Source organism: Odontesthes bonariensis, chromosome 1, assembly GCF_027942865.1.
Source record: "Odontesthes bonariensis isolate fOdoBon6 chromosome 1, fOdoBon6.hap1, whole genome shotgun sequence".
Lineage (NCBI taxonomy): Eukaryota > Metazoa > Chordata > Actinopteri > Atheriniformes > Atherinopsidae > Odontesthes > Odontesthes bonariensis.
The window spans coordinates 33,321,617-33,337,238 of record NC_134506.1 but is presented as its reverse complement, the minus strand read 5'-3'; the positions used below and the strand labels follow the sequence as shown (position 1 = coordinate 33,337,238).

The following is a 15,622-nucleotide window of genomic DNA, read 5'->3' as shown; positions in this document are numbered from 1 at the left end:
GCTCAGCATATTATTCAAGGCAGCTCAGCAAACCCCTGGGGACGTCTTGGAAATGAAGCGATTTTGAAGGGAGTAAGAAAGAGGCAGAATCCAATGCAGTGATGTGTGAGAAGGGGACTGTTATTGAGACAAGTACCAGTTACATGCTGACATTGTCCAGTATCAACACTGTTCTTACGTAGTTACAACGGACTTCAATTTAAATCACTGAGAAACAGCACACCGTGTAATAAAGCCAACGTGAACCCTCAAACATCCCCGCAAAGTTTTTTTTTTTTAAATCTCATATCGATCGACTCTGTAGAAAACATACTAATCTATCTTTTCATACCTCGTAAAGAACCAAGTGCTGTGGCTATTTATGAGGGAGTTTCTTGTCTGTAGCTAACAAAGGAGATGTGAAGGTTATGGCTAATATAACTGCTCAAAGAAACGGATTCCTCCAAATAAATATTTGTGATTGGTAGTTTAATTCTGAACAGAGACACAAAGAAATATATAATACTTCATACAAAATTATGGCTACGATCATATTAGTGATGGAATGTCTCTGGATTTGTCTTCATGGCCGAGCAAAAAACCTCCAACATTAAATTACGTTTCCCGTCGTGAGCTGCTAACAACTTTTCAGTAACTCCAAACCAATATGCATTTATCCTACTGACAGTTTTCAGATATCGCTCGCTATTGTAACTCATAAAAAAAACGTATAAAAGAGCAGAAATGCACTATGTGATATATCAATCCACAGGTCGTTTAACAATGTTTTAATTAAAGCCTCACATATTAAAACTTTACAACAGGTGATATGAAAAATGTACAACATTTTCTCGCTTTGTTTGCTTTTTTTTTTTGTTTGTTTTTTCGTCAGGGACTTCTATACAACTGGCAAAAATACCTCCGATGCCTTTTTAAGTTGGCTTTGGCAGTGCAACAAACTGGCTCTGCTAGTTTTCTTTTTTTCTTCTTCTTAAAACAATGACAGTATCAAGGAGCAGAGTAAAAATACGTCAATCCCCAAACCATCTGCCCTGATCCAGAAATTTGTATTTACCATAAAATATCCCCTTTGTTACACAAAATAAAAACATAATTTAATTGTTAAACATCTGACATAAAAACAAATAGATTAAAGAAGAATGTTTTTTGTTTTTTTTGTTATTTTTTGGGAGGGTGGGGGTAACACACTTTTTGGGCAAATCATCTGGAGGGTTGATTACTGGATAAAGGAGACCTCGTGGCTCCCCTCTCTACAAAACATGTACAGCAGATTACAGCTACAGTTTGATGATGTGATGACATGAATGATTTATGGCAGTTTCTGTCTCAGTCTGTTCAGTCATTCATGAACCCCCTAGACCTTTATTTCCACTTCTCCTCACTCTTCAAAAGACGCCGTCTGCGTTTGTGCCACGGTTCAACTGTGTCTTCAAATATCACTGGGCCTCCACCGTGTGATGATTTGAACAGTTACATCTGCAAGAATGATGGAGTAAAGAAAGTCTGTTATATACTGGCCAGTGTGGAAACAAAGACTGATGTGTGGGGGCACTGGTTTCCAGCGAGGATCCTGTGAGTCATTCAATCCAGGCGAGGAGTGATAAAAAACGCTTTTGTTGGAGCGCAATCCAAAATGTCCTTACTGCGCCTCATAAATAAAGCTTTATTCTTAAATAAAAAAAAAAAAAAGTGTGAAAGAGTCTTTCAGCATATTGGGTGCCCAGTCAGATAAAGTTAACAAATGAGAGACCTCACGGACAAACAAATAAACAATCACTGGACGCTCACCCTAACAGGCTTTTGTCACAGCTCAGCCTATTTTATAGACAAAACCCATATAACATGTTTACCCCCTGTACATGTATGTGCATTTCTGTCTACAACAATGGACAAGTTCTTTGTATAACATTCTAAATTTTACACACTTCTTAAGTGCAACTCAGAAAAGCAACGTGGGATGATGCTTTTATTCTATTCCTGTTCTTTGAGATAGGATTTCCATTTGGCTCAGTAAATGCTGACCTGGGACAAGACCTGGGCGTGGGCCTGGATTTGAGAGGGGTGGGGTTGCTGCTGTGGGGCTGGCTGGGGGCTGCCGAGGGATGCGGAGCCTCCCACTGAATGGGGCGTACCAGGAGAGTGCTGGGGTGGGGAACACTGGGACTGGTGCTGCTGCTGCTGAAGGTGTTGAATCTGCTGCTGATGCAGTTGATGCTGCATCTGCATGTGCTGCAGCTGCATCTGCTGTTGTTGTTGCTGCTGTTGCTGCTGTTGATGCTGCTGCTGTTGCTGCTGATGCTGCTGTTGATGCTGCTGTTGATGCTGCTGCTGATGCTGCTGCTGATGCTGCTGCTGATGCTGCTGCTGCTGCTGCTGCATATGGTGCTGCTGCAGTTGCTGCTGGAGGTGGTGCTGAAAATGCTGATGTTGCATCTGCTGCTGGATCTGTTGGTGGTGCATCTGCTGCTGCTGCATCTGATGATGCTGAAGGTGCTGCTGCATCTGCTGCTGCTGCTGCTGCTGCTGCTGTTGCTGCTGCTGCTGGAGCTGCTGCATGGCATGCTGCTGCACCGGTTGCATGGGTGGGCTCATCTGAGACACCGCTGTGGACTGAGCACCCGCCACCATGGCCCCTCCGGCACCCATCTGGCCGAGCAGCTGCTGTGGTATCCCGGAGGGCATGTTCTGGTGGGAAACTGTGACCGAGGTCACGATCTGGCTGCCCCCTAGTCTCATCTGCAGAGGTTTTGGGGCAATGGCCCGTGGCAGGGCTTGTTGCAGGGCCTGGGAGGCTAATGGCATGGAGGGGTGCTGGTTGAGGGGAGAAGGTAGCACCAAGCCAGGGGACAGGCTGGTGGAGGCCAGGGTCTGCTGCACAGTCCGTATAGTCTGAGCCTCAGCTGATTCTGCTGCAGCCTGGACCGAGAAGAAATTAGGAAAAATGATTCACAACGCCAATTTTTTTCATTTCTGAAGAATTCCTCCCTTTGTAGGAGTTCTTTATAGTTTCTGGACACAGCTCTTCTTTTTTTTTGTGCGACTACATGTCTTCAACAACTTCAAAGTGTATAATAGGATACAAAGAATTCACAGTAATATAGCTCACGTCTATGCTCATTTCACACATTTTTCAGGTGAAAAGAGGTGGCAGTTTCTCACCTTGGAAACCAGGCTCGCACGGTATGCAGCGAGGGCTTTCAAATATTCTTTCTTGGCAGCTTCTGTTTTGCTTTTATAAACCTGTGAAGTTTGAAAAGGAACCATGATTTAAGGTATTTTGGACATATTGCATACAGTATTTACATTTGTTTCTGTTTTCTGCTCCCTCTTGATCCAACATGATGTGAACGACCCCAGATTAGAATCTTGACCAAATTTTTGTACCTGCTTTTGTTCTTCTCCCAGGCCATCCCACATGGAAGCCACAATCTTGGACACTTCTCCAAAGGTGGCGTTGGGGTTCTGACCCTTGATAGCAGCCTGGGTGTCTCTGAAGAACAGGGCATATGCTGACACTGGCTTTTGGGGCTCATTTGGATCCTTCTTCTTTTTCTTTTTGGGAGTCTTGGGCTTCTTTGCGGGATCTATTGGGGCTGGTCGCTTCTCCCCAATGACCTGAAAAGATGGAAGGCATTTAAGAAAAATGTTAAAGAAAGTAAATTTCTGACAATCCTTTCACAAAATCATCCAAATGTAAATCTTCACTCACCCTGTTGCCCTCATCCTGGTCGTCTTCGTTGATGGAGCTGGAGGGAGACGGTGTGGCGGACTTGCTGGCAGGTGGTGACGGGGAAGTGTGGGCAATGTTGGGTCCTGCCATGTTTAGGCTCAGCTGTGTGTTGAGCTGGGATTGGTTAATGGTGGTTAGCTGATTCCGTGGCATCATGCCATTGGGGTTGCTCATGTTTATGATGGACTTCATCACCATGGATGGGTTGGATGGGTACTGACGTAGATGACCTGGTCCCAGATTCTAGAAAGAAATTGACATTAAAACAAAGAGGGTTTAATCAGAAAAGACTACTTCAACATTATTTAGTCTGCGTTCAGTCAACATTTATGTGATCAATGCCTTCTGTTTTTCTGGCCTCTCCGACTTGCACTCCATTTCTCCAACTCAAAGTCTTCCCTCTCTGTGCTCCCAGTGACGCCCGACAGCCTGAACTCATGAACCTGCATCTCTTTGGCAGCGCGGAAATTGGGTCACTGGATTCTGTGGATTGTTATGTGGCGGATCACATGTCAACATGTCCTGCCTCTTAAATGTCTTGCAAGAAACAAGACATTATCTTGACACACAAGGAACCGACTTTCTAAACCAGCAGTGGATGGCCACACAGCTCAGATAACTTAATTGAAAACTCTGTTGTACGGAAATCTCTGACACACGTAAAACTGGCCAGCCCCTAAAGGGGAGCAGTGGAACTGTGGCGCATGATTTCCAATGCCACAATAAAACCAGTCTATGTGCACGCTCCAAGTTTGGTTTGAGGCAGTCACAAGCCTAAATTCTTTATTTAAGGTTACAACTCTGTGAAAGAGGCGACTTTTAATGCTTCAAGTTGGACTGTAAAGGATTGAAAAAAAAAAAAAAAGACTTGAGCGCAATCAACTCCATAAATCAAGTCTCTGAAGGTGCGTAGCTTAAGGGCTCAGGGCACTCTACTATCCACAGTTTATTGTAATACCATTCTCAAAGTCTCTTTCACTCTTTTCCCAAAGAAAACATTTAGCTTTTGAAAGAGTCTTAAAGAAGTTACAGGCAACATGTTTGCATTGATTGTGGTGAGGGTGAAATTACAAGGTCTGTCGGCTCTCCAGGGGGAAGACTGATCAGAGAGCCAGCAGAGCCGACGTGGAGCGGAGAAGAGGACGTGAACAGAACAGAAAAGGTGATTTGTTCTCCCTGGGTACATCCATCTGGTATTCAGCAGCACAAACTCAATCTCTCCCAACATCAACACATCATAAACCCATGCACCTGGCTTTATTGAAAGAACCTTATGAATGCCTGTCTTCAAAAACAATATTGTAACACCATTTCAGACAGGCACATATTGGATCTACAATCCATTTCTTTCTCATATGCCATGTTTCCTGCTTATCATAAATACAATCTACGAAGTGAGAACGGATTTATATTTACATGTGCCGGCAGGTCTCTGCAAAAGGCGAGGCAAAGTTGGGGAAAAGAAATTGAAGACATATTGTTCTGATTCTTCAAATATGGAAATGGAGCCAATAAAAGCTGCAATAAACAAGCCTGCGACCAAATGACTGATTTACATTTCAACAAGGCGTCATGTTCCAAGAGCCATCGTCATCACCGGGAACACGGTGGCTTGCCATTTGCTCATTTGCTTGCTGTGAACATCAAAGATGAACACACTGAGCTCATTAGACGTGGCCATCTGTATACAGTAATCACACTTTTGCCCAATCCTTATGGAGCAGTTCTGACTAAGAGCAGTGGCTCGTTCTGGCATTTGTATGGAATGTGATGAATTCTTCCGAATGGAATCGAATGCTGAGCATTTTAGAAAATGCGTAATACTGACCACCGTTTGACATATAATATTTTCCCAGATGTTCTCAACAACTGGAGTAGCAGTAACTTAGAACCTCGTGCTACAAAAGAGCAATGGCAGTTGTGTTAGCTAAGTGCCAGCAGCAGCACGCCTGATTTGAATGGGAAACATAGCAGCTACAAATAAGCCAGTCAAATAAATGACATTAAGTAACAGATGTTTTGATTGCGAGTATGAATGATACTTGGATGTTTACTTCTGCCCCTCTGCCTCCTCATTTGCATTTTGATTCCAGCATTGCCAGCACTCACAGCAGACATCTAGCAAGATATTTTGATAGTCATCATGAATCTGCAAATAAGTCTTTATCTTCAGCACACAGTGACCAGATGTGCCCTCCTTTGTCAGATTTCTAAGTGTGCGTAAGCGCGTGTTTGTGACGCCAACAAGCTGAAATGCACTTTGCGATCATTCAAGGGTTTTTGAATGCAGATGCCATTTGTAATATTCCCCACTGCTCCGTTTTTAAATGTGAAAGCTAACATAAAAAGCAGCAACATAATGCTGCCGACAATAAGCTGCACAAAGAGGAAGAAAAATAGCTTATTTTATGTCTTGTGCATTACAGTTGCCCTCAGCGACTCTCGACATAGCAAAACGCTCCACGCTGAAAGATTCTGACAACTAGCAGATGAGGGGGAAAAATAACAAAAAAACAAAAAACTATTGGCAATATGTGGAACCCTTTCCAAAATAAACATAGGCCAATAAACACAACAGCAGGGCTCAAACACCACATTATGCATTCATCGAGTGATAAAAATCTCAACACCGATGTCAATAAAAACAGCCTCCAGTCTGTTCTTTAAGATATTGGAAATCAGAATTTGGAGAGAATTTATGAACAGTGGCACCAAGCTGTAACAGGCTGAAAAGAATGTTAACAAGTTCAATTTCCATTCAATCAATGCCAGAGCTCTTGGAAATGTTCCATGGCAGGAGAGGGGTAAAATCATCTATATGGTAATTATAAGGATGAATCCCCCAGTAACTTTCGCCAGCATGAAAGGTCAGTCCTATTAAAGATAGTTTATCAGCGCTCTGCACATATTCCTTTACTCGGCCTCTAAACGGGTACATCATTTTATTATTTTTTCTTCCATTTTCAGCAACCTGCTGAAGTCTGTGCTTAAGCCAAATGAGAAAAATGGAATTCTGAATGCCGGTAACGGCTATAATAACACAAAGATAAATAGTTTTTCTTCCCCCTCCCCTGTCGCAGTCAAACACACTTTGCTCCCTTTCCCTCTTTGTGGTGTGCATACTCAGTCCATCTATCTCACCAACCTCTAGCCCCCCACTTAAAACCAAACCTCCCCCTCCTTCCCTCCCCTTGGTCTGGTACAGCCACTGACCCAGACCCCTCTCCGCCATTTCTCCCAATGCATTATGTGTATTTAAAACTTGTCCAACATGACATCATTTCAGTTTGAGAGCCGTACAAGAAAAGTAAATTACAGAATCAATCATGCAGAAGGTCAAGCTGAGACTTCATTACAAGTATTGCATGCCTGCATGAATATCTTTCATTTCTGACTGACCCAATATGTCACAATAGCTGTCTGTCGAGATAGAAAAGAGAAAGGGAAAAAAGAAACGAAGGAAGAAAAAAAAAGAAAATCCACTCTCTTAAATTGATGTACAACTCATGTCAGAGCTTCTTGGCTTGAAAGGGAGATAAGAGGGATGTGTAGAGAAACATGCTTTCTGCAACAGTGCTCCCATTTTCCATTTCATTCAGGATACAGTAGGCTTTGACCAGTCAAAACTGAAGGTATTGTACTCGCTGGAAATCTGCACAGCATCGAGGCATATCAAATCATGTGAACAACAAACTACAAATGGCTTTTTCAACCTCACTTTCATCTTGCATAATGTGTGCAGCACAGACGCAGGACTATTACACATTAGCATATATTTGCAGCTTTAAAGCTAATGGCATGTGAAGCAGCTAGTTGGTAATGAAAAATATATAACGCGTCACCACAAAGTGGTAAATGTAATAAGACGGCGGGGCTCATATCTCCTGAATATTGATTTGAACATCCAATACGACCAGTTGACGACTGTAGGCTTCGAATCCAATCACAGAGGACACAGAGCCCATTTCAGGACACGCTTACACGTGTCAAGAAAAAAAAAACTCAAATGTGGTGAAGGCACCAGGTGTTTTTTGAAATGGAACCCACAGACCCTCGCTGTGCAGCGGGGAGAAAATCGAGAAGAAATTGTGAATAAAGCAATACTGGCAGCTCTAACTCCAGTACTATTTGGCACTATTGAGACTCAATCACAAATCAGGAGGACACATGCTGGGAGACAAAAATGAGAGTCAGAAGCTTGTTAGGAGAGCAGATTAAATAAATAATGACTTCAGATTCAGGGTTTGCCAGGCACATTGCAGCTGAGAAAATGTATTTCTCTTTGTAGAAGCCCAGCATCTGTGGCCAATTTGCAAGACATACGCTGAACATTAAGGGGAGAGGAATTAGCAGAACACTTGGCAATGCAATGACACGGAAGAAGCTTTTGAAAAAAGCCCAGGTATATTCGCTGGTTGGGTTTCTCATTACGTTGTGATAAGATACAGGCTTTCACACACACTGAGCACGCTGCACCAGTATGCTAGCACAGAAGAAGGAAACCAAAACAAGTGTTGGGATATATGAGCATGGTGGCTTGATGAAAAATGTAATTGCAATAGTGCACGGTTTATTTGTTTGCCCCTGCAGCCATAACAAATAACACAGAATGTAATCATGTATATAAGGTTGTCATTGCTTTATCAGTGTGCTGACAAAATGACAAAACACCCCTCTCAGGGCCTTCGTAAATCATTGTCTCTGTATATAGAATACACTGCAAACGGCGCTGTTACTTTAGAAGTTGCGCTCTTTTTTTTTCTTTTTCTTTTTTAAAGCGACCATAAAACCACAGATGAATAGTTTCTACGGGCATTGTCACAAGACTTTTGGGGATCAATCCCATTTGCAGGAAAAATTAAGGGCCACCACGAGCCTTCCTGCCCGCGCTACAATGTGCGATGACTGATAACGAGTGAGTTGTGTGCCGGCGACAATGCCACGAGGCAAGGAGCAGAGACCCACATTCTCCCCTTAGTTTTTAATAGAGTCTCCGCACAATCAGAGACATGAGCCATGCAAATGGTGTTTAAAGAGGAATAATGTTTGAGAATCAAATCTAATCCTCCAGCAAGTCGTGAGAACAGTCAGGAATGTAATTGTGTCAAGGTTCCGTTTCTTCCAGATGCAGAAAGCTTAACTGACCATGAAATGAAAATTCTTTAGGCAAAAAGCCTTCTGGGGCTCACTTACTGTATGCGGCAGAGATATTTTTAAAAGCTGCAATTATTTTATTTGCCAGAAGCTTAGAAGCAGGAAAAAGAGCTGTAAAATTTTATAGCCCCCCTTCCCATATGGAATGTAAATAAATATCTGTAATATGAGTGTGATTCAATAGTCAGTCGGAAGGGAGGGGGCCCAACTCACATTTCACTTATTCATACAGTTCTAATGATAATGGCACCTATTCTCAATGCAATGTGATTTGTGGCTCACAAAGCAAACGCAGCATCAGTATCATCATGTCCTCACTCATGCCTTTGTCCTTTTATGTCTTCTCTCCTAATGAATCTTCCACTTTTGTAATAGTTCCGTAAGACAACCAGTCAGCCAGTGACATTTTCATTTTTCCTCCTCAGTGCTTCTATGATTGTGACATTTGGAAATGCCTTTCCACCCTGAGACAACAATCTCACAATCAGCAGCACAATATTACCATTAACAAAGTCATTAATTTACACTACAGTTCCACGTTTTGCCAGCTTTAGCATTTAAAAGGAGATCTGGGACAAAAAAATGTCATAGGGACCTTGCTAGGAGGATAAATGCAAAGCCAAACTTGAACCTAAACTCCTATCATACCATGTGTCACGTTTAAAGACCTCGTGTGACAGTGGGCAGAGGCATGGATCAGCATTTATGGCGGCAAAACAGGCTTCTGGAGGGAACATGAATTAAATATGAGCATGTGAAACTGTGGCACTTTTGGGTGCCATTTTCACTGTCCTTCTGGGGATGACTGTGCTGTGTACTCTAACACCTGTGATCTCTGTACATCTGTTCACTTTGCAGAGGGGGATCATCCACGCTCAGGGTGCCCCCTCCCCTTCTCTTATCCTTTAAAAAAAAAAAAAAAAGCGAGTAACATAATATCATGACATTTCCTCAAAGTAATCATATACATCCTGTGTTGTAAACAAGGCCAGATGCTGTGCCAGATGTGTTGACAACAGGAGGTATACAAAAACTGTGAAGGTGACACTGTGGTTCTGAAAAAGGACTCATTCTAAGACTGAAATCTGCGGTTTCCAATAGCACGGCCTTCTAAATCATATCTTTCAGTTTGGATGTGTCATCAAAAACCTCATGTAGAGCAGCTTTATAACTGGGAATAAATCAAATGGAGACAGAATTAATGGGCTTTTGGATTTATACATGCATGGTAGTGCTTACCACAGGCTGGCCGTTGTTGACCGACACTCCTTCTTGGTCCATCATGTTGCGTGAGATGGTAATCGAGGGCAGATCCAGGCTCTGTGGGGGGAACTGGGGGATCATGTGACCCCTGTGTGGAACCGGGGGCTCTGGCATTGCTGGGTACGGTGAGTCCACTTCTGGTCCCAGACTGGACTCCGTCTCAGGTGGAGGTGTGATGGGTGGAATCTCGAACTCCTCATCCCCCAGGCTGGGCGTATGAAAAGTCTGCGAGAAAGAAGAGCAAAGAAGGAAAATTCACAAAGCGTTTACTGAGGTGAGCGTTGTCTAACGCTCCGGAAGTAGACCTTCAGGGATTAAATCAGACAGCTTTGCTTAAGAGAGAGTGTTTTAGTGGAGTGGTAATAAACTTGTCTGTAAGTGCACTGAGATGTAACATTTCCTGAACCATCTAAAGTCCACTTTGAGGGGAAAGGGAAAGAAGGCGAGTGAGGAGGAGGATGTCAAAAGCAAAAATATCAAGCAGCAATCACGGGAGGGAGAGGATACATGATAAAAGCCCTTAATCTTGGGGATGGAAGATGTTGGGTTGAAGCGCAGTAAAAATACACGTCACAGGCAGATGGGTTTAAAGAACATTTTTAAAGATTATTACGCTTGGCCAGAAGTGTTCCTTTTTGTTCCCCTCGCCTGCACCCTTAAATCTGCTCATCAAACAGCCTAATCCTTCTGCCTTTCGAATTAAAGCTTTTGGTCACACTTAATTTGCTTATGTGCCTTCTTGGATATGGGACTAGTTACCTACTTGGGTCTTGTTTTCATCTGCACATTGCATGAAGCTATTCTCTGAAAGCCAAAACATTCATACTCTCACAATGACCACACCGCAGGTCCAGATGAGTGCGGGGCCAAACAGCATGCGATCTGAGGTCCTGGGTTTGACTGCTGCAGTTCAGTTACTGAAATCCTCTTTCAAAGTGACATTTTTTTCATCACCAACGCCTTCAACCAATAATGCTATTGTGCTGAAACCATGTTAAGTCCCAGCATCAGTGGAAATGTTGAACAATATATCGAATGTAGCAAAAAGAAATCAACTCTGCATCGATAAGCTGCTTCAGGTTGATTTCTACTTTCACCACAGCATTACATCTTAATCTGCCTCCAGTTTCTAATTCCAGGGCCCATTCTGCACCAGCACACTCTTACCAACACTGATTGATATTACTGCATTTACTCACACAGAGAGCATCATGCTGTAAATTGGAAAAAAAAAAAAAAAAAAAAAAAAAAAGCTCATACCCCTGCTGAGTGGAGGTGTGTAACCTGAAAACACCTGATAACAGAAGTCCAGAGATCTGTCAGCAGAGCCAACTCAACAACACCACTAACTGCCCTGTCTTCCTCTGCTCTGTCTCCCTGTCCCTGCTAAGAGATGGAATAACACAAGGGAGACAATGAAGAGAATATGCCAACACAGACCTTGATTAGGGAGTATTAATGTTCCCCTTGCTTGCTTTAGCAAACAGACACTTGAAACTAATTCGTTGCCTACTCAGGGCAGCTGACAAGCACTGATGAATTCCAGTGGCAGGGGAAGCTAACAGAGTTTTGTTTTTTCCCCCTACTTTTTTCTTTCTCTCCTCCTGCTTCCTGACCACGGTTTTGCTTTTCACTCTCTTTTTCACATGTAGAGAATCAGTTCTTCTTCCAGAAGGGAGCTGAGTCCATATTCATCACAGCTCGGGCCCCTGGCTTAGTGCATCATAAATAATGAGCACCTTCACAGGGAGCCATTTACCATCATTCTTCTGATGTCATATTGTGCTTCAGTCCACTCAAAAGAAGAAAACTTTGAGGAACTTGCAGTAGTTCAAGACAATATCTGTTCGGCAGCATTTCAGAAACAACCGTCGTGAGTCATTGAAAGAAAAAAGTTCCAGGAGCACATGGGATGGATCAGAGATCGTCCATCGCAGGCTTCATCTTTTTTCATCTTCCCCTTCGGAGGAAGGGCAATCCTTGTGCCAGCTTCCTGATCTATGCTCCCAGTGTCATCTGAATCATATTGTGTAGTAGACTAAAGACACTGGCACACTGTTACAATCACCCCAACACAAACTCTTGCTGTGCCCACTAAAGTTAGCTACACAGCTCCAGCTGTGATCATTTGGCATCATAAACTCTTGCAGGAATGAAACATCACTTAGATTTTGTGCTTTTACTCAACAATGGAAACTATTCGTTGATGTAAGCCGGTTCCCTGTGGTGTTGCACTGCATTAGGTAAAATTAGGGCAGGATGCTGGAGCCTATATTCTCATACATTGTGGCCTGAATTACAGAACCAACCTAGAGTTTTGAGACAAATGTCAGAGATGAAGGTTGGTTGAGGTTAGCTCTAATTATTATTATTATTATTTTTTTTTTTAAAGAGAACAGCAAAAGCATGACTGACCTTTAAGTGAAACACAGACACACTTGCGGTAGAGTAACACAGGTCTTCACTGTCAGCTAAACAGTGTGGAAGTGGAGCTTAGAGAGAGACAACATACTACAGTGGGGGAAGGAGGATGGAGTAATCTGTATCAAAGACTGTGCTTGTGTGCATTGCATTTCTTTGTTAATGATGATGCAAATTAACATCTGCACTAGGGGCACCGATAATGGAGACATGGAGTTCGTGTCTCATATGGGAGGTTATGGAGGATGTTAGCTGTCTGTGTAGAGAAGACACCCTCCCCGGGGAGGAGGTGCCAGATTTTACTAGAACCCACAGAGTGCTACAGTGTTGCACACTCTCTGGTGTCATTTCACATAAAGCCAGTCTAATTCTGCACCAGGAGCAGCTTAGGGGGCTCTGTTTGGAGATTAAGAGATGCACAATCCACTTTCTTTGCATCACTAGCCTGATTATCCCTTTAAATTGTTCTGAAAGGGCTCAGCAGAGCCAAGTGCCAAGCCAGATGCTGGCTCAGGATGTGCAGGCATGTACATGTTAAGGGCTGGGCAAGGGAGAACACAACAGACAGAGAGCGGTAATGTGTGTGTGAGTGAGTGAGTGGGAGAGAGAGAGAGAGTTTCCTTTCCCAGCCAAAGGGTTCAGTGGTATAAAGGCTGAACAGGGCTTGTAACAGAGAGGCCCGATTGCCCCAGCGAGAGCATCCTGAGCAGGTGTGTGTCTTTTTGCCCGTCGAACGTGGTAAATGTTACCCAGCTTAGCTACACTTTACAAGTCATTCCCTAAAAATATGAGATTCTGTCAGGCAAAAAAATAACTAATGTTGGGTTTACCTGTTAAAATATGCTGAAAGCATTAAATGCTAATGTCAGCATGCTAACATACTCAACAACAAAACTTAGATGCTGATTTCAGTTAATTTTCCCATCACTAAGTAAATCTGTCTCAGTTTCATGTAACTTTAAATAATACGTTTAGTATTATCTACCACAATCTTTACTTGACTCGTCAAGTTATTGAGAAACTGTTGATACTGTAATGATTCCACAAGCACCAAAGCGTTTTCTTTGGTTTTTAGGAAAGAACAGTGCATCCTTCAGAATCATGTTTTTATACACATATTTACACCCGACATAACAATATAAGAAACATCAGTCCAACTTAAGTAAAAAACAACAACATGGTTTTAACAAGTGCCAAGATAACAGCAAATCTCGATTATAAAGTAACGCGAATGAACCAAATAAAGGGGAGTTCGGACTTTGTGGATAAGCAGATCTTCCGCACGGTTGAAACAAACTGCGAAACAGGCTGTGAGCTTCCTTGGACTTGTTACTTTTGAATTCACATAAAAAAAAACACATCCGGTCAGTCAAAAAACAGCTTGCTTGTGTGCAAGAATGTGAACTGAGGAATTCTAACAGTATAAGTAAACCTGTCTATGTGGATTATGCCGTTTCTCTTGTGAATGTATATGCCCCCTGTCTTTTCCTGCCTCCATTTGTTCCCCTCAACAGCAAATGTGACTACTTAGCCAAACTAACTTATCAGCTGCAAACAGCAGCAGAGCATTCCATTCCAACATACAACCCAGTCTCCTGTATTTTCACATTCAATAACTAAATAGGAGAAATTTCAATATGTTGTTTGAATTCAAAATTGTATACGGGGTCAAACACACGCGGCGCTATGACTGCCTTTGCAAAATTTGGTGCCAATCTATTTAGAAAATGATATAAATGATAAAAAGATATTTCACAGGATGAGAGAAGTGATGAAAGCTTTGGATCATGAAAATTAGTTTCAGATTCACTGTGCCCATTTCTTTGGATGGATGGATACAGCTTACTTTAACTCCATATACACACACACACATATATATATATATATATACACACACACATATACCCTCCAGTGTTTTATCTTTGTGATGCCATGAGGCTTTTTCAATATCAGGACAATGAGCAAGAAAAAGCTTTTCAGGCTAAAGTCCCAGTCCCTCAATAATCATAGTAATGCAATTCACAGATGCAATAACCAAGACTTGTTAAAGGCAGCAGCATGCAATTACTGCACATAATAGGCCTCGGAATCAATAGAGGCTGGATTGAGGATCCATTTTCAAATATCTAGACAGGCAGAGTGCAGCTTCTCAAATGACAACATCAACCATGGCACCCCTAATCAGCATCATTTCAAATATGGATCATTTGTAGTCCATTTCTACATATTTATAGCTCATTACATGACTCTAATTTGATTGGGAGAGTAAAGTGATACATCTGAGTGGAACACAATCTCAGTGTACAGTATCCTTTTCCCTGAAGGAAGCAGTCAAGCTTTTCCTGCTTGGATGTGTGTTTTACCAGTCACACCAAGGTCACCTTATCTCATCCTCTAAGTGCATAAGGTAAATGATACATGCGCCATCTAAACACAGCAAATACAGATCTGCTGTTCTTAAGTAGAAGCTTTTCGGTCTGGACAATACATGCAGTGGGAAATGTACACACACAGTGCAAGCAGCAGCTGAATGTAAGCAGGTTTGTTTAGCCTTCAGCCATTTGCAGACAGCAATCTTCATTATGTATGGTGGTGTTTGAAAATAAATAAATAAATAAATAAATAAATAAATAACCCTTTCTATATAATGAAAATGTCTTTTATACAATGACTGACTAAATGTTGTGGATTTAATCCGACCTCCATGTTAAAAGTGGGCAGTTCATCGTAGAGCCTCAGAAAGGAGACACAATATGAGCCATTCAGTAGACGAGGGCAGTGTGAAACCTTCCGACTCTTAGAGGAAGTGACTTTATTCTCACTTCAGTCCAAACTGCAGCAAATAATACTCTGGAGACTTCCAACACATGAAAAGAAAATCTATGTTTCAGACTTCTTATGCCCCTTTCTTTTCTTTCTCTTTTTTCATCTTTTAAGCACAATACCATCTGTGCCCTAACACTGGAAACAGTTGTTCCTTTTGATTAAATGCAAATGAGGTGGACAGTTTTTTTCTTTTTTTAAAATCAAGCAGTCCCCCTCCCATCCCTGCTT

At 42.3% G+C, this 15,622-nt stretch overlaps 1 protein-coding gene across 6 annotated transcripts in view; it reads right to left on the bottom strand.

Moving 5' to 3' along the window:
- Positions 1-451: 451 nt before the first annotated feature.
- The window catches only part of tox3 (TOX high mobility group box family member 3), a 194,944-nt gene continuing 179,773 nt past the window's right edge, over positions 452-15,622 (bottom strand). For all 6 annotated transcript variants that reach the window (XM_075464767.1, XM_075464776.1, XM_075464787.1 and 3 more), the window contains 5 exons: positions 10,124-10,372; positions 3,710-3,973; positions 3,385-3,615; positions 3,160-3,240; positions 452-2,916 (listed from right to left, as the gene is read on the bottom strand). In XM_075464767.1, the coding sequence (XP_075320882.1) occupies positions 2,008-2,916; positions 3,160-3,240; positions 3,385-3,615; positions 3,710-3,973; positions 10,124-10,372 (1,734 nt within the window). In that variant the 3' untranslated portion in view covers positions 452-2,007. The remainder of the gene's footprint in view (positions 2,917-3,159; positions 3,241-3,384; positions 3,616-3,709; positions 3,974-10,123; positions 10,373-15,622) is intronic.